Genomic DNA, 22,303 nt, shown 5'->3' with positions numbered 1-22,303 from the left:
CGTGCTCAGAGTACAATCGTGTTAATTTTAGAGAAATACAGTTTATACTAATATGCTGTGGGAAAATACAGATGAATTAGAATGAAATGTTAATTTAAAGCATGAAATAAAGCGTATAAATTTATATGTAACCTTAGTACATAATTACCTTACCTGATGTAAAATGGGCGCTACAAACTCGAGCATTTCGGATCGTGTTTTCCGTCCAGTTTTCACCAACCCTTCTGATGGCCTGCAGCCACAGACGCCTCCGATTGTGTTGAAATGGATGTGCTCCCTTCGGAGTTCTGTACAGTTTCAGTCCACTGCTTGAAGAGAAGCGATTCTGGCATCCGTACACGCAACAGCCCGACATTTTTATGTGCTCAGAACTTCAAAACAAAGGGTTTAAAATGCTGTTTTAGTATCGAGTGTGAATGAGGAAGCCTTCACTCTCGTTGCCAGGCTGCGCGCGCAACTTTTGATGATGTAGGTAGTAAAACGGTCTATTGACAAGGATGAAGGAGCCCTGCGGAGACATACAAAGCTGAGTGAGCAGAAGCTAACGGCAGCGTGAAGCAGCAGCGTGGGCTGAAGACCAAACCTAAGCAATGTGATAAAATAGGTAAATAGATGCAGCGCGGCTTAGCATGCACACTGACAATGTGACCATTACATTAGCTTAACAAGCAGGTGAAGACTTACAGATACAAGTCGAACAGTAGCATGGATAGACAGCAGTGTGATGGTTGAGCAGCAGCAATCCACATGAGAACCAGCAGTGTGTAGAGTGAGGGATAGTCACACGTACGTGACTTCAGGCACGTCCCTGAATACACCTTTTTCCCTCGAGGCTTGATCGCAGCACACCCTAGTGGCCAGTGGTGACCTCTGCAGATAGAAACGTGGTCGTGGCGAGAGCGACCACAGTGGGAAGAACATTTAGGAGGTAAATATGAAGCTGAGGATAGAAAGCTTCTCCAGACGTTGGAGAGGTTACATCTCCAATCTGGTCCGGGAACGCCTTGGGGTCCTGCCGGAGCAGCTGGTGGAGGTGGCCGGGGAGAGGACGGTCTGGAGCTCCCTAGTTGGGATGCTGCCCCTGCGACCCGGACCCGGATAAGTAAAGGAAGACGACGATGACGAGGATAGAAAGCGTCACAGATGACCCATCTTCCATACGCAGCAGGACACACTTCCGGCGTGGCTAGCACCTCCGACGCCTCCACCCTAATGCGTCGCTCTGGAAGCAGAACATCTGAGGGGGAACGGCGGTCTCTGGTGCCTTTCACCTAACGTATCAGGTCAGCTGATCACAGGTACAGGTCCTATCTCAAAAAATTAGCGTATTTCATCTGACCAATTAAAGCAGGGTGTCCGCGGGGTTTTAAAAAGTATTAAAAAGTGATAAATACAAATAGTCAAATTTAAGGCCATTAAAAGTGTTAAATTTGGTCTCAGAGGTATTATTTTTTCCAAATTAGGTATTTTTTTTTTCAGACTATCAGATGTCGTATTCTGAACATCGACATAGAAATATATTCCGAATGAAATGTTTTGAACGATTATAAAAACAAAACAAGCCGATTATTTGCTCCTCCCACTTGCGCTGCCTTGAGTTGCAAATGAAGCGCTCCTCCCAGTGTTGCCAAGTTAACTTAGCGACTTTGACGCTATTTCTAACAGCTTCTCAGACCCCCTTCTTGACTTTTTAAATCTTAAAAGTACCTAGTGAACACCTCAGAAACATCTCTGGTAACCCTTAGCTACTTTCTGGATAACTGTCGTCGACATTTCCTGCAGGTTAGCTAAACACTCCGCCTGCACTCCGGACCGTTCTTCAGGACATTAGGAAAGGGAATGATGTAGTGATGTGTCCGTCGCTAAAGAAACAGCTCTCAGAGCCGGCTCCCTGTTGGATTAACCAGAGTGAGTGACACACACCCGCACCTGCGGACTCCTGAGCCGATAAAAACAGCTAAATGTGCGCGTGCGGCGTGCTAAACACGTGCAGCTTGCCCCTGATTGCTGTGAGACCGGGTTGGGGTGTGTGGTTGGGACAATTATTACATTAACTGATGGACTTGTAAATAAATAGTTTATAAATAAGGTAGAAATAAGTTCCTCACGCTGATAAATAATAACTAATCTCTCTGAGGACACGGTGCTAGTGCACTCTCCTACAGCACCTTGACATGACTCAATAAATGTTACGCAACATTTTGTGAACATTAATTTATTTGCATTTATTTGTTATAAATGCCACTGTATAATTCTTGCTGTCAGTATTTGCAAGATATTGGTATTTGGGTCTGTACTGGTTAGACTTAAATGAGTTAAACCAAGGTCTATAGCCCTTGGGTCATAGACTATGAGCTATAAGTATATTGGTCTTTTTATACTGGGAATCAGGAGTTATTTTAGTGATCAACTTGTTTCTTGTTTATTTTTGCCCTGATTGTGCCCTGAGCAGTTTTATGACTGAATAAAAATAAAAAAATAAAAATCTACATAAATTGAAAAATCGTCTTAAATAATCGATCTCAATTTCAGTCACAATAATCGTGATTATTGTTTTTGCCATAATCGAGCAGCCCTACTTTAGCATATCCGGTCACATAATGATGACGTCATATTCAGTGGTCGTTGTGCATCATTTCAGGCCTCGTGGTCAACTGTCTGAACCGCTGAACAGAAGTGCCTGGCTTATTTTCTAAGTAAAATAAATATGTGCAATACGTTGTCAACATCAGTGAGTCTCTAAGTCTATTCTTTTTGTATGTTATATATGTTAAAATATGTGTAAGTAGGTCGCTGATTAACACTTGCAATTTAGTGTTGTGATGGTTTTAAAAAAATTCTGAAGGTAGTAAAAAAAAGTATTAAAAAGTAGTAAATTTTACTTAAGGATTGCTGTATATACCCTGTTAAGAAAAGTGTTTTTAATACAAAAGTCAACCTTCAAATAATTATGTTCAGTTATGCACTCAATACTTGGTCAGGAATCCTTTTGCAGAAATGACTGCTTCAGTGCGGCGTGGCATGGAGGCGATCAGCCTGTGGCACTGCTGAGGTGTTCTGGAGGCCCAGGATGCTTCGATAGCGGCCTTAAGCTCATCCAGAGTGTTGGGTCTTGCGTCTCTCAACTTTCTCTTCACAATATCCCACAGATTCTCTACGGGGTTCAGGTCAGGGGAGTTGGCAGGCCAATTGAGCACAGTAATAGCATGGTCAGTAAACCATTTACCAGTGGTGTTGGCACTGTGAGCAGGTGCCAGGTCGTGCTGAAAAATGAAATCTTCATCTCCATAAAGCTTTTCAGCAGATGGAAGCATGAAGTGCTCCAAAATGTCCTGATAGCTAGCTGCATTGACCCTGCCCTTGATGAAACACAGTGGACCAACACCAGCAGCTGGCATGGCGCCCCAGACCATCACTGACTGTGGGTACTTGACACTGGACTTCAGGCATGTTGGCATTCCCCTCTGCCCAGTCTTCCTCCAGACTCTGGCACCTTGATTTCTGAATGACATGCAAAATTTGCTTTTATCCAAAAAAGTACTTTGGACCACTGAGCAGCAGTCCAGTGCTGCTTCTCTGTAGCCCAGGTCAGGCGCTTCTGCCGCTGTTTCTGGTTCAAAAGTGGCTTGACCTGGGGAATGCGGCACCTGTAGCCCATTTCCTGCACACGCCTGTACACGGTGGCTCTGGATGTTTCTACTCCAGACTCAGTCCACTGCTTCCGCAGGTCCCCCAAGGTCTGGAATCGGTCCTTCTCCACAATCTTCCTCAGGGTCCGGTCACCTCTTCTGGTTGTGCAGCGTTTTCTGCCACACTTGTTCCTTCCCACAGACTTCCCACTGAGGTTCCTTGATACAGCACTCTGGGAACAGGCGGAGGGAGACTAGGGGTCTTAGCCACCTCTGTTGTTGCTAGGCTTCCTGGGGCTGGAGGCTAGGAGGGAGATCTGGCCGTCTGGTTGGGGTCTGGGGTGGTAGATTGCTGTGCTCAGCGTTGGGCGGGGGAGCCTGCTCATCAGCACCCCAGCAGAAAGGGTCGAACTCTGTTTACCGGTGATGGTTGTACCCCATGTGCAGCAGTACCGGGACCAGAGTGAATAGGGTGTGTATGGGGAGCATGAGTGGGTGTCCGGCGTGCATTTTTGTACGTCTTGGGTTGTATGTGCATGTGTGATCATGAGGGAGGGAGTGTGTGACTGTGTTTGTGTGTGATTGTATATGTCAGGTGGGGCCTTTGACTCCTCCCCTCTCCTGGAACCTCTCTTGACGATATAGATCTTTGTCCCCCCTCCCCCTACCACACCTGGTGTGGGGGCTTGTGCCTTGGTCTACCTGAGTGTTCGTGGCAACCGGGTCTGGGGGTTTAAGATTTTGGCATCTGCCGGATAGATCCCGGTGACTGCCTGGTGGGGTCTGGTTCCCTGGGCTCTGCTGGGTCCCCGGCGGGGGTGGTCGCCCCTGGGTCCCGGGTCGCTGGGTCCCGGGCTTGGCCGGCTAGGGGGTGGGAGGCTGCGGGCGGGCCTGTGGGCTTGCCGCTGATATCTCCCGGGACTCTGCCGGCTGCTGGTTGTGGCCCCCCGGGGCGATCCTCTGTGCCTCTCGAGAGGGGCGGGGGGCCTTTCTGGTTGCGGGCTCCTTGGGGTTCCTGTGTTCTGGGGCAGCGCCTGGATCTCTGGGACTTGGAGCTCCCCCCGTCTCCTGCGCATCTTTGGGGGGCGGATCTGTGGTCCCTCGCACTCTCTGTTGGACGCTCCTATAGAGAAACCTTACATAAACAAGCGCGTGTACACACACAGGTGCTCACATGGTGCTCTCAAAAGTATGGGCTTGGGCACGTTAAACACAGGTCTTAAGACTATGGTGGGCACTTAATGCACTGTGATTTATTATCGTGATTCTTCAGTTAAGCAATGTTGATTTTACATTTTTTCATCAAGTTGACGCAGTGATAGCTAGATCTTGTTGTATTGTTGTTGTGTCCCTTTTTATTTATTTTTTTTTTTTTTTGTCTTTTTCTGCAGGTCTAGAAGCAGACTCTTGTTCATTGTTTATTTTTGTGGAACATCCCCCCCCCCCCTCCTCTCTCCCCACCTTTTCTTTTCCTTTCTCTTTCACCTCTGTCTCCGTGTCTGGTCGGAATTACAAAGCATTCAACAACAATAACAATAAAGTTTTAAGTATCAGGCGTGACATTAAAAGCAAACGCTTTGATTGTCCACCTGAGAGTAAATCTGTAAGGCTTGTTACCAGCATTCAGACATCAATTCTGCTTGCTTCACGGCCAGACAGGATACGGTAAAAAAAAAAAAATCTTTCTGTGTCTTACCCTCTTGCTTGAGGGTGTCAATGATGGCCTTCTGGACAGCAGTCAGGTCGGCAGTCTTACCCATGATTGTGGTTCTGTGTAATGAACCAGGCTGGGAGTTTTTAAAAGCCTCAGGAATCTTTTGCAGGTGTTTAGAGTTAATTAGTTGATTCAGATGATTAGGTTAATAGCTCGTTTAGAGAACCTTTTAATGATATGCTAATTTTTTGAGAATTTTAGGAGTTTTGGGTTTTCATGAGCTGTACGCCAAAATCATCAATATTAGAAACAATAAAAGGCTTGAACTACTTCAGTTGTGTGTAATGAATCTAATATATATGAAAGTCTAATGTTTATCAGTACATTACAGACAATAATGAACTTTATCACAATATGCTAATTTTTTTAAAAGGACCTGTATGTGTCCGCATCGGCCAATGTGTCGTCATTAAAGCGGGTATAAAGTCAGGCGTTCTCGGGCAGCCCAGTGCTGTAGTAGACCTTCATTTAAAAGTACGTTCTCTATAAACATCTGCATAATAAATACTACACCCTAACTTTATTTAGGTGTTTGACTTTAACACTGAGGAGTGTCGTGTCCTTGAGCAAGACTCCTAAAGGTTGGTTTATGCTTGACGCGTCCGCGAGGTCCGCACGGCTCACTGCGGAAAAGTTGCGTCATTTTAACAACCACGCCCCTCCACCGCGCCTCCGCACAGCCCAAAATTTCCACAACGCGCACCTAGGAAATTTTCTAACCACGCGGACTAGCACCCTGCCTGCACCCGTCCCCCTCTCTACTGTCCACTCCTTGTTCCCTACTCTCCATGATTGATGTCATGTTGTTGTTGTTGTTGTAGTTGTTAGCCTCAAAGGCAACATGCCGATTACCACTTGTAAGTCGCTTTGGACAAAAGCGTCTGCTAAATACTTAAACATAAACCTAAAAACTGACCATTGCTGGACGTTACACAGTAGGGCTGCAACAAACGATTATTTGGATAATCGATTAATTGGATGGGGTCTCGACACGATTAATCGATTAATCGGATTACATGGGGAAATTTTTAAAAACTGCTAGGGAAACGTTATTTCTCTCCTTCCTTCACTTTATTTAACACAACATTATTAGAAAACAGTTCAATAGCAGAAAAACAACATGCCATCACCTAAATTGTCTTATAAGGTGAATAGACAGAGACCCTAAGCTACATCTATCTGTGACCTAAAATGCTTGGTCCAAGTTAAACAGCTTAAGGGCAATTCTCATCTGTTTTGTTTGATCTCATCTGTTGACATTTATTTTAAATATAATTAAACATAGGCTGTGAATTAATCAAAATTGATCACTATTTCCAAAAATGACTGAAAACATACCAAATAAAACAAAAGTAAATGAATGCCATCCTCCTTGTGATGATGCCCTGGGCAACTGCCATAAAGTCACATCAAGAAATGCTGCTGATCATTCCAATGATCCCAAATAGACTCACATTAGGCCACATGAAAGCAACTGAACCCAAAAATATATTAACCTGTATATAACTGCACTCTCACACAACACGCCTGCAGCAACAGTTAGGACTCCTCCCTCCCTTTTAAAAGCGTTTTTGCTTCCGAGGACATTGTGGTTGTAAAACCACATGCTAGTAGTCTGGCCCCGGTGTGATCAACCAGTTTCTGCGGGAATGTGACGGCGGAACCAGGGCCAGATTAACACTTTGTTGTACCCTGGGCAACAATATTCAAGGGCTCCATCATCACGACCCGAGGATCACCATAATGTGGTCACATACAGAATATTTTACTGTAATATGCAGTAAATATACTCAATACTTGAATGCCTGACAACACGTAACCCGCCCAGAGTAACCTTTGACCCACCTCGTGTGGACTGACCAATGAGGAGAGGGTCTTAACTTGAGGCCCTCTCTTCATTGGTCAGTCTGCATGAGACTGACTCTCAACTGACGTTCAGTCATAGGCAGCGAAGCGTCTCTGTGCAGTGCAAAAGCCCGGGTGGACAGTTTGTTTAATGTAGGGTGATCATATTTCCATTTCCAAACAAGAGGACAGGGGATCTGTGCCTATGACGTCACACTATGGCAACACCACACAAACCATGTTGGGACCCATTTTTTGTAAGAACTAAATTAATATCAGATTCTGCCAATAAAAGGGCTCTAAAACAATTCATATGTAAATATTTTGCATATTTAATGCAAAATCTCATTTTTCTGCTTTAGTGCTGCAACAAGGTTTTATTAATAATAAATTATTATACCTTTTTTTTTACTACAGCATCGGTACGCTTCCTGTGCACAGATTATTAAGGATGCTTGTTTCAGCTGTGAGATTAGATGATAGGATCAATGAAAACATAAGTTGTCACACACTCCACTGAAACTTTCAGAGGGGGGCATTTTGCCTTGGCCCCCAAAATGTCTTGAAACGGCCCTGGGTGTGTGACTGAGTTTTGAAGGTGATCTGAATTGTATCAGATGTATAAATATGACATGTGTATAACTTATTGTTTTTTACTGGTAAAAACGTGTAGTGGAGATAAATCTACCTACATTTTACTTTTCAACACTTTGTTTTGTTTTCTTGTTTTTATTTAACCATTTTCCTGTCCTGTCTGTCTCTCATCTTCCTGCCTCTCCTCTTAATTGTCCAGAAAAACTGTTGCCTGGATTCTTACCTTTTCACCTCATCAGTTACTTCTGAGCAGATCAAAGATCTCCTGACCGCAAAGCACAGAGCGCGTTTTCGATGCTGCGTGAGGTGACATCACCACAGCACAGGTGATGAGCTCCGCAGTAGCGAGCTTCAGGCACAAATAAGACAGAAAATAGAGAACATGTGCAGACATGAACGATCGTGTGCTAATTATAGTTTTTTGGTTGCGCCACTTTGAGAATGGACCGTGCGCTGGAAGCAGCTGCCTGGATCGCTGCGCAACAATGCGGAACCGGTTCGCAGCAGCACAAGTCTGCCGGCTCTCCCTCGCGCTGATCTGCCGGCTCTCCCTCGCGCTGATCTGACTTGCTCTGGTCTGCGCGCAACGGTGGGCGGGAAGGGGGGGGGGGGGGGCGCTTTAGGAAGAGTTGTGCGACACAACGAATCGATGACGCAATTCGTTGCCAACGCTTTTAGTAATCGATTTTCATCGAATTTATCGATTCATTGTTGCAGCCCTATTACACAGAATTAAATAACTTACCACATGATATTATTACAGAGACCCACAGCTTCTCTATGTTTCACCCATCAGTGTTTCATCAATACAAACATCTGTACAAACAAACAAAACAGCAAGGCCTTTCGTAACAGGTCAGGTACTGCACACCTGTGCTAAACTAGTGAAACAAAAACCCAAAGGAGTGGTACCACCGTGTGCTCTACTGGACTTAAAGGAACAGTACCTCCAACCGTTACAATTGCTGTAAAGTCCCTGACTAGTGTCAGTGACTCAATGCAACCTGTTGGGTTCCTTATATAGGAAACTTTTTTCTGATTGGCTTAATGAACTGACCTGTATTGGAATGTTTATCATGTGAAGGGCCTTGAGACGGCTCTTGTCATGATTTGGCGCTTTAGAAATAAACTTGACTTGTGTGAATATAAAGTTACAGCGCTTAGTAATTCACATAATGTGTTTCCAACAGATGTTCAACCGATGGTGCTGGTTAAAGAAGCTCCTGAAGAACAGAGTGCTAGTGAGGACCAGCAGGACCCAGAACACTTCCACATAAAGGAGGAACAGGACGAACTTAGGACCAATCAGGAGACTGATGCTGCCAGGTTTCCATTCACTGTAGATACTATAAAGAGTGAGGATGATGAAGAGAAACCTCTGTTCTCACAGCTTCATCAGCAGCAATTGGAGGACAGAGATGTTCCAACCAGCAGCTCAGCTGACCAGAAGACAGCAGAAACTAGAAAGTACTCAAATCTTTTCCCTCATGAACAGACATCTGATTCTTCAGAGACGGAAGTTAGTAGAGATGATGAAGAGGATAATGAAGTGAACATAGACTCTGAGCTGTCTGACACTGGAGACAGAGTCAATGACTGCAACAAGAGCAGGTCTTCTGAGTCAGATGTTAAGTCTGTCAACAAATCCTTTAGCTGCCCTGAGTGTGGTAAACTATTTCTCCACAAGAGTTCTCTCCAGAAACACGTCAGAGTGACGGGACATACGGCAAAAAGGTCTTCTGACTGTCGGGTTATTAGAAAATGTGTTGGAGTGAAGAAACAAGTGCACTCGTGCAGAAAAGTCCAGAAAGGACTAAAATCATATTGTTGTGACGACTGTGGAAAAAGATTTCGGGGAATATCAGGTTTAAACAGGCACATGAGAGTCCACACCGGAGAGAAGCCTTTTGCCTGTGAACTCTGTGGACAAAGGTTTAGTCGAAAGACTAATTTAAACAGTCACATGAAAGTCCACACTGGAGAGAAGCCTTTTGCCTGTGAACTCTGTGGACAAAGGTTTAGTCGCAAGGCAAGTTTAAACTTTCACATGAGAGTCCACACCGGAGATAAGCCTTTTGCCTGTGAGCTCTGTGAACAAAGATTTAATCGAAAGACTAATTTAAACAGTCACATGAGAGTCCACACCGAAGAGGAGCCTTTTACCTGTGAGCTCTGTGGACAAAGATTTAGCCAAAAGGAACATTTAAACAGTCACAAGAGAGTCCATACAGGACACAAGCCTTTTGTCTGTGAGCTCTGTGGACAACGATTTAGCCAAACTTTCAATTTGAACAGTCACATGAGAGTACATACAGGGCAGAAACCTTTTGCCTGTGAACTCTGTGGACAAAGATTTAGTCGTAAGGCAAGTGTAAATTCTCACATGAGAGTCCACACAGGACAGAAGCCTTTTATCTGTGAGCTCTGTGGACAAAGATTTAGCCATAAGACAAGTTTAAACATTCATATGAGAATCCACACAGGACAGAAGCCTTTTGCTTGTGAGCTATGTGAACAGAGATTTAGCCATAAGACAAGTATAAACAGTCATATGAGAGTCCACACAGGACAGAAGCCTTTTGCTTGTGAACTCTGTGGACAAAGATTTAGTCAAAAGGGAAGTTTAAATTCTCACATGAGAGTCCACACAGGACAGAAGCCTTTTGCCTGTGAGGTCTGTGGAAAAAGATTTGGTCATCAGGCAAGTTTAAACAGTCACATGAGTGTCCACACAGGACAGAAGCCTTTTGCCTGTGAACTTTGTGGACAAACATTTGGTTTTAAAAGCAATCTAAACCGTCATGTTAGAGTCCACACAGGACAGAAGTCTCTGTGAGCTCTGTGGACAGAAATTTTGTGGTAAGACAAATCTCAACAGTCACATGAGAGTCCACACAGGAAATAATAATTTTGACTGTTAGCTATGTAAAGATTTAGCTGAAAAACAATTTGAAACCATCCCATTAAGGTAGTTTGCCAGAAACACTACTCAGAATAACTCGGACGGATTTAGCTCGGCCCGACCAGTGTTCCTAAGGGCACGGTTCAGTATGTTCCCTCTACTTTCTACCTTATTTTTAGTCCCTTCTCGAGGTACCTAGCAAGACTGAGTCAGGCCGACATTGTGATTCTGGCCACTGATTGGCTAGGGGGTGAAGTCACTGGTTGCTCCGGAGTTTTTTGCCTTCTGTTTCACTGCCTGCAGCCATTTCCTGGTTCAGAATCTGACAAATAGCCATTAAACTGAGCAAAATGTCCAGCAACACCATCGTTTTTCTGCTGAGTTGTGTTTCTGTGGAGCATGCAAGTTACCTTACACTAATCAGGGGAACCATGCTCTCAGGGGCAATGATCACACATTCAGTCGTTTCAGAGTTTAACTGGAGGAAGTTCTCTTCTAGCCAGGTGGTGATAGCTGATAGACACTCTAGTAATTCAGACAGTTTATCAAAGTCAGATTCCTTAAAGCAGCAGTACAGCTGAATATCATCTGCGTATAGGTGATGAGAGACATTACGAAAAGAATCAATTATCTGTCCAAGAAGGTGTATGTACAGTAGAAACATCAGTGGACTCAGTGGTCTCCTTTAAAAAGCAGCTGAATACTCACTTGTTCAAGCTGGCTTTTGCGTGACCTTCGCCACCCTCTCCTTTTTCTGCCTTTCCCCGTGATCCACTGATTTCCCTCTTTCCTGTTCATTTTGCCTTTGTTATTTCTAGGCTTGATTACTGCAACTCTCTCTATGCAGGGTTGTGTCAGTCATCACTGCGTCGCCTACAGGTTGTGCAGAACAGCGCAGCCAGGTTCCTGACTGGGACCAGGAAACGGGACCACATCAGTCCGGTTCTGGCCTCCCTGCACTGGCTTCCGGTTTGCTATCGCTCACAATTCAAAATCCTCGTCTTTGTTTTAATTTCTTCCAGGGTGGTGGTCCCCCCTAATCTGGCCACACTCCTGAACAGACATTGCCCATCACGCTCTCTGCACTCCTCTGACCAAGGCCTGCTCGCTGTCCCTCGTTCTAGGTGTCGTACTCGTGGGGACCGGGCTTTCTCAGTCCTAGCACCGTCACTCTGGAACCAGCTGCCACCCTCAGTTAGGCTGTCCCCATCTCTGCCAGTCTTTAAGAGTCGCCTAAAAACACACCTCCGCTTGGCGTTTCCAGAACATGTTTGATTTTGGCCCTCTTTTATGTTGAATTTATTTCACAGTTTTCATTGGTTCATTCTATCCATTGTTTTACACATTTGTCCTGTACCAGAATGTTTCACCTTTTTTGTAATTTGTATTTTGTCATTTGAATTGCTTTTATTTTTGATTTATTCAATATATTTACCTTGTACTGTACCATGTTCAGCGCCTTGGGCTTCCTGACAGGGTTGCGGAAGGCGCTTTATAAATAAAGCTTTGATTGATTGATTTCCTCTCTCCCTTTCCTTAAAATTATTATTTTTTTATCAGAATTTCTTTCTTTCTACCTACCTACCTACCTAAAACAGAGCCTTGGGTTACCTCACAGAACAGATCAGTAGAACCTGACATGATTTGGTTTATACAGACACTAACTTCTGTTAGAAAGGTACAATCTAAACCAGTCTAGAACAGTTCCAGAGATCCCCACCGAGTCACCAAGTCTGTTAATTGAATGAGACCTGTCATTCTTTTAAGTTCTCCCTTTTTACCTCAAAATCATTCAGTTGGGGTCTAAACTCAGTGGTATTGTTGCTCTACAGACCCTCATCTTCCCCTGTTCTGAGGAGACTAAGAATGAGCCACTTTTGGGTACGGACTCTTTAAATGTGCGGAAGGAGTTACAAACTCCGCCCCCTCCACCGAGCAGAACTATTCTCCACCCGAGTCGAACATTTTAGTAGTTCTACTGAGAAATCATTATTTAGCGTAGCAGAAACGTGATATTAGCATTTTATAAACGTGGGGAGAGTTGCTCATCAAGCTGTTTCAGGGCTGCCAACTCTCTCATAGGGATAGGTACCGAAGCCCGGCACTTCTTTGGTACCGAAGCCGGGTACTTCTTTGGTACCGAAGCCCGGCACTTCTTTGGTACTAAAGCCCGGCACTTCTTTGGTACCGAAGCCGGGTACTTCTTTGGTACCGAAGCCCGGCACTTCTTTGGTACCGAAGCCGGGTACTTCTTTGGTACCGAAGTCCGGTACTTCTAAGGTACCGAAGTCCGGTACTTCTTTGGTACCGAAGTCCGGTACTTCTTTGGTACCGAAGCCCGGTACTTCTTTGGTACTGACCGAAAGCATGCGGTAGGTACTGCTTCTGAAAAAATAAAATTCGGTGCTACATTTCGGTGCTTTTTCAATAAAATGTTCCCGTGACTGTTTCATCACTGCGCCCCACCTCTGAGCGTCTCGTGACGCGCGGAGGAGACGAGCTTGTTTCCTCACACACAGCCCCCGCCTCTCCCTTTTGACCCTGCTGCAGACTAAATGAGTTACAGGTTGAAATGCCCAAAAAATCTAAAGTTCGACTGCATTTTCCCAGGCAGCAAAATTGGTCTGTGCCAGATGTGGTCCACATCTGGCACTTACATCTGGCCGACATTCCCAAATGAATGAGGGACCTCCACTGGCCCAAGCTAGTTTCCCAATGGCGGGCCATGTATGGCCCAGGGGTCTTATTTATCAAACATTGCGTAGAATCCTTACTAAAACCGTACTTATGTTTATGTTTATTTATTTAGGAGACGCTTTTATCCAAAGCGACTTACAGTTTATAACCTATAGGGCATGTTGTGATCTGTGGGGGAAACCGGAGTACCCGGAGGAAACCCACGCATGCATGGGGAGAACACGCAACTCCACACAGAAAGGCCGCAGCCGAGTTTCGAACTTGCAACCTTCGTGCTGCGAGGCAACAGTGCTAACCACTGTGCCACCATGCAGCCCTGAACTTGAGTTCAGTAAAAAAATGTACTTACACCAAGCAGGTTTGTGATCCATCAAACATGGAGGACGCACAGCTGCAGGGGCGGCGTAAGGCCCGGCTACTTGGGCTCAAGCCCTGGATGTTTCATGAAAAGCCCCGGATTTAAATCGCTGAAGTAACATGCAGTACCAAAGTCCAACAGAGAGGGAGCAGCTGGCAGTAGTTTGTATACAGCCTGCCTGAGCCTCCACCGCTGAAGAAGAAGCCCTTCAGCAGCCAGCTTCTTCTACACTCTCTGCCTGAAACGCATGAGTGAAGATGGACATAAGGACGTTTTTTAGACCAAAAGTACGACGACAGAACCCCAGCTTTGTGCTGACTCAGGTTTGTGAGTCTTATTTGAAAATATTTGTTGTGCTGCTGGTTTGCCTAAAGTTAGCTTACTGTCAGGTAAAGTTGATGGAGAAAGAACGGGAATATTTACTATCATCTCACACTAAACACTAACAGGAACAATACTCTGCCCTGAAAATGCTTAATATGTAGCTTCAAATTAAAAATCATGTGGTACAAGACAAATATATATGATGTTGACAAGTGCGTGTCACGTGTGTGTGTGTGTGTGTGTGTGAAGCCCTGGATCTTCTTCAGTCCTAAATCCGCCCCTGCACAGCTGCATGCAATCTCAGCTTCATAAATCAGATACTAACAAGAATGTTTCTCAGCTGCATTTTAGTCACATCCCGCCCTCACCACACCCACTTACTGCCTTAAATGGTCAATGCAAAGTGCCTTGTGGATCTCATGCATATACAGTGGGGCAAAAAAGTATTTAGTCAGCCACCGATTGTGCAAGTTCTCCCACTTAAAATGATGACAGAGGTCAGTAATTTTCATCATAGGTACACTTCAACTGTGAGAGACAGAATGTGAAAAAAAAAATCCATGAAATCACATGGCAGGATTTTTAAAGAGTTTATTTGTAAATCAGGGTGGAAAATAAGTATTTGGTCACTTCAAACAAGGAAAATCTCTGGCTCTCACAGACCTGTAACGTCTTCTTTAAGAAGCTTTTCTGTCCTCCACTCGTTACCTGTATTAATGGCACCTGTTTGAACTCATTATCTGTATAAAAGACACCTGTCCACAGCCTCAAACAGTCAGACTCCAAACTCCACTATGGCCAAGACCAAAGAGCTTTCGAAGGACACCAGGAAAAGAATTGTAGACCTGCACCAGACTGGGAAGAGTGAATCTACAATAGGCAAGCAGCTTGGTGTGAAAAAATCAACTGTGGGAGCAATTATCAGAAAATGGAAGGCATACAAGACCACTGATAATCTCCCTCGATCTGGGGCTCCACGCAACATCTCATCCCGTGGGGTCAAAATGATCATGAGAACGGTGAGCAAGAATCCCAGAACCACACGGGGGGACCTGGTGAATGACCTGCAGAGAGCTGGGACCACAGGAACAAAGGTCACCATCAGTAACACACTACAACGGCAGGGAATCAAATCCTGCAGTGCCAGACGTGTTCCGCTGCTGAAGCCAGCGCATGTCCAGGCCCCTCTGAAGTTTGCCAGAGAGCACATGGATGATACAGCAGAGGATTGGGAGAATGTCATGTGGTCAGATGAAACCAAAGTAGAACTTTCTGGTATAAACTCAACTCGTCGTGTATGGAGGAAGAAGAATACTGAGTTGCATCCCAAGAACACCATACCTACTGTGAAGCATGGGGGTGGGAACATCATGCTTTGGGGCTGTTTTTCTACTAAGGGGACAGGACGACTGATCTGTGTTAAGGACAGAATGAATGGGGCCATGTATCGTGAGATTCTGAGCCAAAACCTCCTTCCATCAGTGAGAGCTTTGAAGATGAAACGTGGCTGGGTCTTCCAACACGACAATGATCCCAAACACACCGCCCGGGCAACAAAGGAGTGGCTCCGTAAGAAGCATTTGAAAGTCCTGGAGTGGCCTAGCCTGTCTCCAGACCTCAACCCCGTAAGCAAGCTTGATGAATGAGACCCCAGAGCCTTTCCAGCACTGGGCCAGATGTGATAACCTGCACTGGGCCAGAGCAGGCCCAGCTCAGACAGGGATGGCTCTGACTCGGCAAACCAGATGTGGGCCAGTGAGGGGCCGCCATTCATTGCGGTATGTAAGCCAGATCTACCATGAGTGCCGGATGTGGGCCAAACCTGCTGAACTGCTTGCTCACAATCATAGAAAAAAAATAAATAAATAAATTACATGTCAAGTATGTACAATAACTGCTCAATCAATAAGCGGACCATGCTGTTTTAACAAAAAAATTGTAATTTCAACAACAGCTTGAAATTCACAAATTGAGGAAACTAAGTCTTGTTCAGTTTTACTATTTTATTCCAGCTGTTACAATAATATGGTTTATACAGAACTGTCAGCCAATTTCCCAACCCTGAGATCCAACACGGCCACAAAAATACTGATTTGATGTTTTTGTAACCTTTCAAATAACCGTTAGACAGGCATGAAGCTCCTGAATGTGTCAGTGTTGAACTGATAGCAGAGGGCGCTGAATGTTCATGTGTAGTCTGTGGAAATCAGACCAAAATAATCCCAAAGTTGGCCTAATTGGGGAGTGAATAGGTCCTGGCTTAGTCCTGGTTCCTCTGGGTTTGGGATGGCAGCAGTCCTAGCATGTTGGATTTAATGTTCATTTGAGGGGCAGTCCTTTCGTTTCAGTCGTTGGTTTGGACCACCGTTCCGGTCAGGTGCATTTTGGAGCCATTTTGTAATTCTGTTTCTATATCTTTGTCCGTTGCACTTGAAGTAACCCGATTACGCCGCACAGCCTCTGGAATAACGTCAGAAGTTGAGTTAAATGTCCGTTTCATGAGCTGAAATCTAGAACAGTCTTCCAGAAGGTATAAGACAGGCATCAACACTGACAATGTTCAAATTCAGGCTGAAAACAGCCATTTTCAACTGTGCATGTGATACTGTAGGTATTTTATCTGCACTCTTTGCTTTTTGTGTAAGTATATATTTGATTTATGAAGTTGTTTTATTTCCATTTTTACAGTTTTATGCAACTGTAAAGCATTTTGAATTGCCTTGTGAATAAATTGTACTCTACAAAAAAGCTTGTTCTGCCTTAAGTGATGATTAAATCCACCAATGGCTATCTTGACGTTTATCCCACCATTAGCCAAACAGCAGAGGCTTGTGCAAAGGGGGTTCATTTACATGTTTGCTCTACAAATAAACTTTCCAAGGTGTAACAGCTGCAGACTATGGCAATCTGCTTTTATACGAAATCTGCAGTTAAATTGTGGAGCATCGTCCTGGACGGCCCCCTGTGATGGAAAGCCAAGGGGCTGTTCTGCAGCCACACTTCGCCAAGGGGCCGTTCTGCACCCACACTTCGCCAAAGGGCCGTTCTGCACCCACACTTCGCCAAAGGGCCGTTCTGCACCCACACTTCGCCAAGGGGCTATTCTGCAGCCACACTTCGCCATGGGGCTATTCTGCAGCCACACCTCAATAGTGATTCACTTTAAAAAACTACACTTACCAGTCACCAGCATTTTTAACTGCAGATCTTTCCATTCATCCTTTCCAGTTAACTTGCAGACTGAGCGGATGTGAAAGTAGAGCACTCATCACTCGCCCCACACACTCACTGAGGGATCCCCTCCTTTCAGTGCTCGTGCCATGCTCTGTAAATAAAGTATATACATTTTATAAAAGGCTTGATTATCACTTGTAAGTGGCTTTGGACAAAAGCGTCTGCTAAATACATAAACAAACAAACAGAAAAGAGAACAGTGCCACTACATAACACATTTTTACTTGGAAGCAAAAATATAAAGAAATAAATGTACTAAAACTGCCACTACATTAAAGAAATTCTGATTGTACCAACCAGACCACAAAAGGTGTGCATGTTTGCTACCAGGTCATAGATCGTTGGTTACGTATTGTAACCCCAGACTCTATGAGTATAGCTCCGCCCTTTAAGCCATCGCCTAGTGGATTAATCCCATCCCCTTAACCAAGTGTGGCGAGCGGGGCCACTTATCAATTTAGAAATACAACGCCACCTGATTATCAGGAACCAAAACCACTGAACTTAAGGCACATTAGTTCATTTTTACAAATCAAGCTTGAGACGGAGTTCCGTTCCACACAAACAGAGATTTTATTCAAATAAATAAAATAAGTTTAAAATAATCTAAAACACCTGCAGATCAACACAGATTAAAACCAAATCAACTTAGGCTGAGGCTGACTAATGGGACTGCCTAAGAGAGCCCGGAACTAAATACCAACCACAACTTATTCATATGGTAACAAAGTATGTTTTAAAATGTTAATTTATTGATTATTTTCAGTACAAAGAGTAACAAAAAGCATGGTAGCCTGCTAGTAAGCTACTGCTTATTGCTTGCTTTGTCTGTCAAATATTGTTGTGGCCTCTTGTTCTTTACTGAAATGGGTTCTTTTTTATTCTTGTTTCAACATTAGAGTTTCCATGACGAGAGCCTCGCCGGGTCTGATACAGATTATATACCGGAGCCTAGAGCAGCTGTTCGAACTGGAAAAGCTCTTCAAAAATCACAGCAACAGTCCAGAGGGAGGAGAACCAGGTCAGGTGTGAGAGGACTTCTTGGAGAAAGAGTGTCTATCCAAGATGCACGTCGAGTCGAGGAGTTACGTTGCTGAAGAGAGGGTATATTCATTTATAATTATTTTTCTTTATGTGTACTGGTGTGCAGAACCGTTTCCTGTTTGTGAAAAATAATTTGTTTAATTACGCAGGTTGGATCAAAATTAAACTTCATCACATCAATTATTATTAAAAGCATTCATATACCAAAATATAGTTGTATTTGGTGTAATGTTATAGCTCTTCTTAATTTTTTCTAGTAATTTTTAAAGATAATTAATAAACTAGTTATCATTTATTTGCTTAGAGCTCGACAATTTTCTAGACATTCTGCATTAGGAAAGTAAATACGTCCACACAGTTTGTACCACTATTCATGAGCATGTATCAAATAATTAACCAAGTCATGTTCTTTATCAATTACTTCAACAGGCACGAATCAGATCCCTAAACCTGGAGTCATCACACAGGTTGCTGGAGCGTTGCTGAACACGAAACCCAAGTCTTCTTTTAGCCATTATGGATGAAACATCAAATGCTCCACCCGTGGGTCCTCCTGCATCAGATCTACCATGGTGTATATGCACTAATTGCAGGGAAATGCCAACAGACTTTGAAAAAATATGATGTCAGCAACAACCTCAACCCTGCATTTCCAACCTCCCTCAAATGGAAGCATACCTTTTGCAGGAGGGGCCCCTCCGGCTTGCCAGACGAATGTGGAGTGACATCCGTGCTGCAGAAGAACTTCCCGTTCCCGGTGAGAGTTAATTGCGAGTTCATACATGCAGCATACCGTCAGTTTGTGGTCTGGCAATGTGGAGCATTGGGACATGGTAACGGGGTAGGAATACCAAGTTGTCGTGTCTGGAGAATTAGAGACAGATACCCAGACCCACATGGGCGATATCAATCAATCAAATCAAAGATACTTTATTAATCCCAGAGGGAAATTAGAGTTTCAGTACACACAATTCAGAGATCATTCGCAACCCTGAGTCGCGCTACCTTAATAGAGATCAGAGGGTTACATGAGGATTGGTTCAGGGGGAGGGAAAAAAGGCACTTCAGAGTTACCCTCCCACCGGGAGGGCAGCTTTGCTCTGCAAAAAAAAAAACACCTCAGACAGAGATGCAACAGACTTCAGACATCACAACATAAGTGTCCACTAGGTGGGGTGGTGGGTTGGGACTATCCCCACTTCAGTTCCTGCAGCCACGATAAGCAGCGCATGTCACCTCAGTAAGGACAGTGGGAGGAGCATTGAGGGTTGGAGGGTTGCAGTGACCCTGGAACGTTTCAGCGGCCTTCCCGCAGTCCTGCCCAGGCTGGGAAAGGAGACAGAGTTGAGTTGCCATAGCGACGGCACATTCCACATATCTTCTGAGGGGGGAGTTTTCGTTGTAGCCTTGCAGGCTCAAGGCTGCCAGATTCCGATTAGAAATTGTTTTGGGGCCAGACAGAGATAATTTCCTCTCTGTCTTACAGTTTGTTGGTCCTCAGCCTCTCAAAATCCCAATAATGGACATTAATCTATCCCAATCCGTGCTGATTCGTCCACTCTATCTTGATGTCATCCATCTTTGTGCCAATGAATGAATCTCGGCCAAAGTTCCAAGCTTACGATTCATCTCAACAATTATGTGAGTCTGTGAATTCACAACGCGGTGCAATCCATCTCTGAGCTCCGGGAGCAGGCCAGTATTCCTCGACAGCTTGTTAATTTTCCAGTAAGCCAGGTAGCCTCCAAGGCCAATGAGCAGGAAACCTGACACCCACACCACGAATAGCCACACATCTTCAGAGTCCTCCACAGACAGCTGAGATAAACAAATCAAGTTCCAGTGTTTCCAGGAGTCCATGATGTGTCCAACTGGGTCTGTACCGGAGGGGCATCCGGGAGCCCCTTCTCCCGTTCTCATTGTAGAAAAAATTTTATCAACCGCGTTGAGAGACCAACTGACCAAATCAAATCAAATCAACTTTATTTATAGAGCGCTTTCACATGGCCAGAATGGACAAACAAAGCGCTGTACATCAATAAAATGCCACACAATAGGACAGAGAAATGACCATTAAAATACACAAAAAAATCCCTGTAAAATACCGTAATAAATCCTATAAAAATACAATAAGAAATCCATTTTAAAATACAGTACAAAAACCTGAGTGCCAGTTCACAGTCCATATCCGGCCTACTTCCCCCAACTTCAACGTCCAAACGCCAGCGAGAACAGATGTGTTTTCAGTCTTCCTTTAAAGGTTTCTAATGACTTGGCCTGTTTTACATCGGCTGGCAGCTCACTCCAGAGACTTGGTCCAAGTACTGAAAAAGCTCGACTACCACGAGACTTCAGGCTGTACCTAGGCACAGTTAGTAATCTCTGGTCAGCTGACCTAAGGGAACGCACCGGGACATGCTGGTGGATGACATCGGAAAGATATTTAGGAGCCCCTGAGTTTAACGCCTTGAACACAAACAGGAGGACCTTAAACCTGATGCAAAACTACGAAAAAGGCCAATGAACAAGTAAACTTTTTACATGGTCAACTTCAACAGATGCGACACAAAGAGTCAAACACTTGTACACGCTCACATTCACACACTTGAGGCGACAAGATACCTGTTAAGCCGGGCGGACACTGTGTGACTTGTTCACTCGTAGCACTCAGCTTCAGCTCAAACTGTACAACTTCCTCGCAGGGCAGATCTCACGAGCCAGGCGCTCACACTGCACGACCCAGTTCTCGGATGCGACCTGACTGCTCACACTGTACGTCTGGTAGCAACACGTCGGCCCTAAAATATGCTAAAAATAGCAGTTTTTACTCAACACGTCAGACTTTTTTGTCTTGTTTTGCCTGTTGTCCTTCGGGAGTGCTGCAGGAGGACACACAGGGATTTATGGGTTCTGATACTTTTTGGGTCGCAGCTGCTCGCAGCGCCGCTTCAACAGTGCGATACCCTCACGAGGGACGAGCAAAATATTAAACACGCCAGAAGTCCGTGCGAGCTCACGACTGCTGATCGGCAGCTGGTCACGTGGTGTTAATCGCCTCTCGTGACCCCCTGTACACTACACGACGCTCAGCGCAAAACTCGCCCCGATGTCGTGGATTCTCGCACGACTGGAAAATCGGCTCAAAAAAGTGAAAAAGTCGCACCGTGTCCGCCCGGCTTTAGCCATAACTGCCCTGATGCAAACTTACACAAGTGAAGCCGTAATAGACAATTTGTGGCATTCGACCTCCCACAAAAATGGTAGCCAAGGTCATTTAATTTGCGTGCACAAGGACACAACAGGTTGGATGGAATGGAAATGATAATGGCAACTGCAAATCAGTAGCTGTCCTTGCTCTAAATCCACATCAGCTTTTGTTACAAAATATACAAAATAAAATTAAGAGAGGAACTTAAAAACTACATACTGTAATACACCATCAGCCTTTCTCTTCGCTGGTCTGTCAACACGATGGTTGTAATCTAGTGCGGCCAACATGGTCCTAGCTGAGTACACGAGTGGTGAGACGCTGAAGCGTTTGCTCGTGTACATCAGGATGTGGTTATGGAAAGATTCCAGTTCTGCAGTTGATCTGTAAATTCATATTGGACAAAATAAAATAATATTAATACAAGGACATAAATTATGGCGATTTATGAATCAGAAGTCAATTTATAATCCTATACCTGAAGTGTAAATATTTATGTACGTTGTCGCCCTCTACTGCCCGCTCTCCCCTCTCCGACGATGCAGTCCCATGCGTGGTCCAGCGTGTAAACTCCATCGTCTCTGTTCATGGTCCCACATCCACGTCTCCTTATCTCTGTAGCTTCTTTTATCCATCTTTTGTATTTCTGTTGTTCGGTGTTTATGATCCTTGTGTTGTCCCAGTCCATTACATGGTTTTCTCTTGTGCAGTGATCTGTTACGGCTGACTTCTTTATTGTGCTTTCTGCTTCTTG

General features: G+C 44.6%; 2 protein-coding genes across 3 annotated transcripts in view; one reads left to right on the top strand and one right to left on the bottom strand.

Annotated features, from left to right (window-relative positions):
* Positions 1-12,202, top strand: part of LOC129154858 (zinc finger protein 235-like) — a 14,711-nt gene extending 2,509 nt beyond the window's left edge. For both annotated transcript variants that reach the window (XM_070548559.1, XM_070548560.1), the window contains exon 4: positions 8,973-12,202. In XM_070548559.1, coding sequence (XP_070404660.1) covers positions 8,973-10,618 — 1,646 coding nt within the window. In that variant the 3' untranslated portion in view covers positions 10,619-12,202. The remainder of the gene's footprint in view (positions 1-8,972) is intronic.
* LOC107373915 (zinc finger protein 678-like) overlaps positions 1-21,952 on the bottom strand; it is a 154,915-nt gene extending 132,963 nt beyond the window's left edge. The window contains exon 1 of the mRNA XM_070548540.1: positions 17,244-21,952. Coding sequence (XP_070404641.1) covers positions 17,244-17,256 — 13 coding nt within the window. The 5' untranslated portion in view covers positions 17,257-21,952. The remainder of the gene's footprint in view (positions 1-17,243) is intronic.
* Positions 21,953-22,303: the final 351 nt, after the last annotated feature.

The sequence above is a fragment of the Nothobranchius furzeri genome, chromosome 2 (assembly GCF_043380555.1).
Source record: "Nothobranchius furzeri strain GRZ-AD chromosome 2, NfurGRZ-RIMD1, whole genome shotgun sequence".
NCBI lineage: Eukaryota > Metazoa > Chordata > Actinopteri > Cyprinodontiformes > Nothobranchiidae > Nothobranchius > Nothobranchius furzeri.
This window is presented reverse-complemented; position numbering and strand designations above follow the sequence as displayed.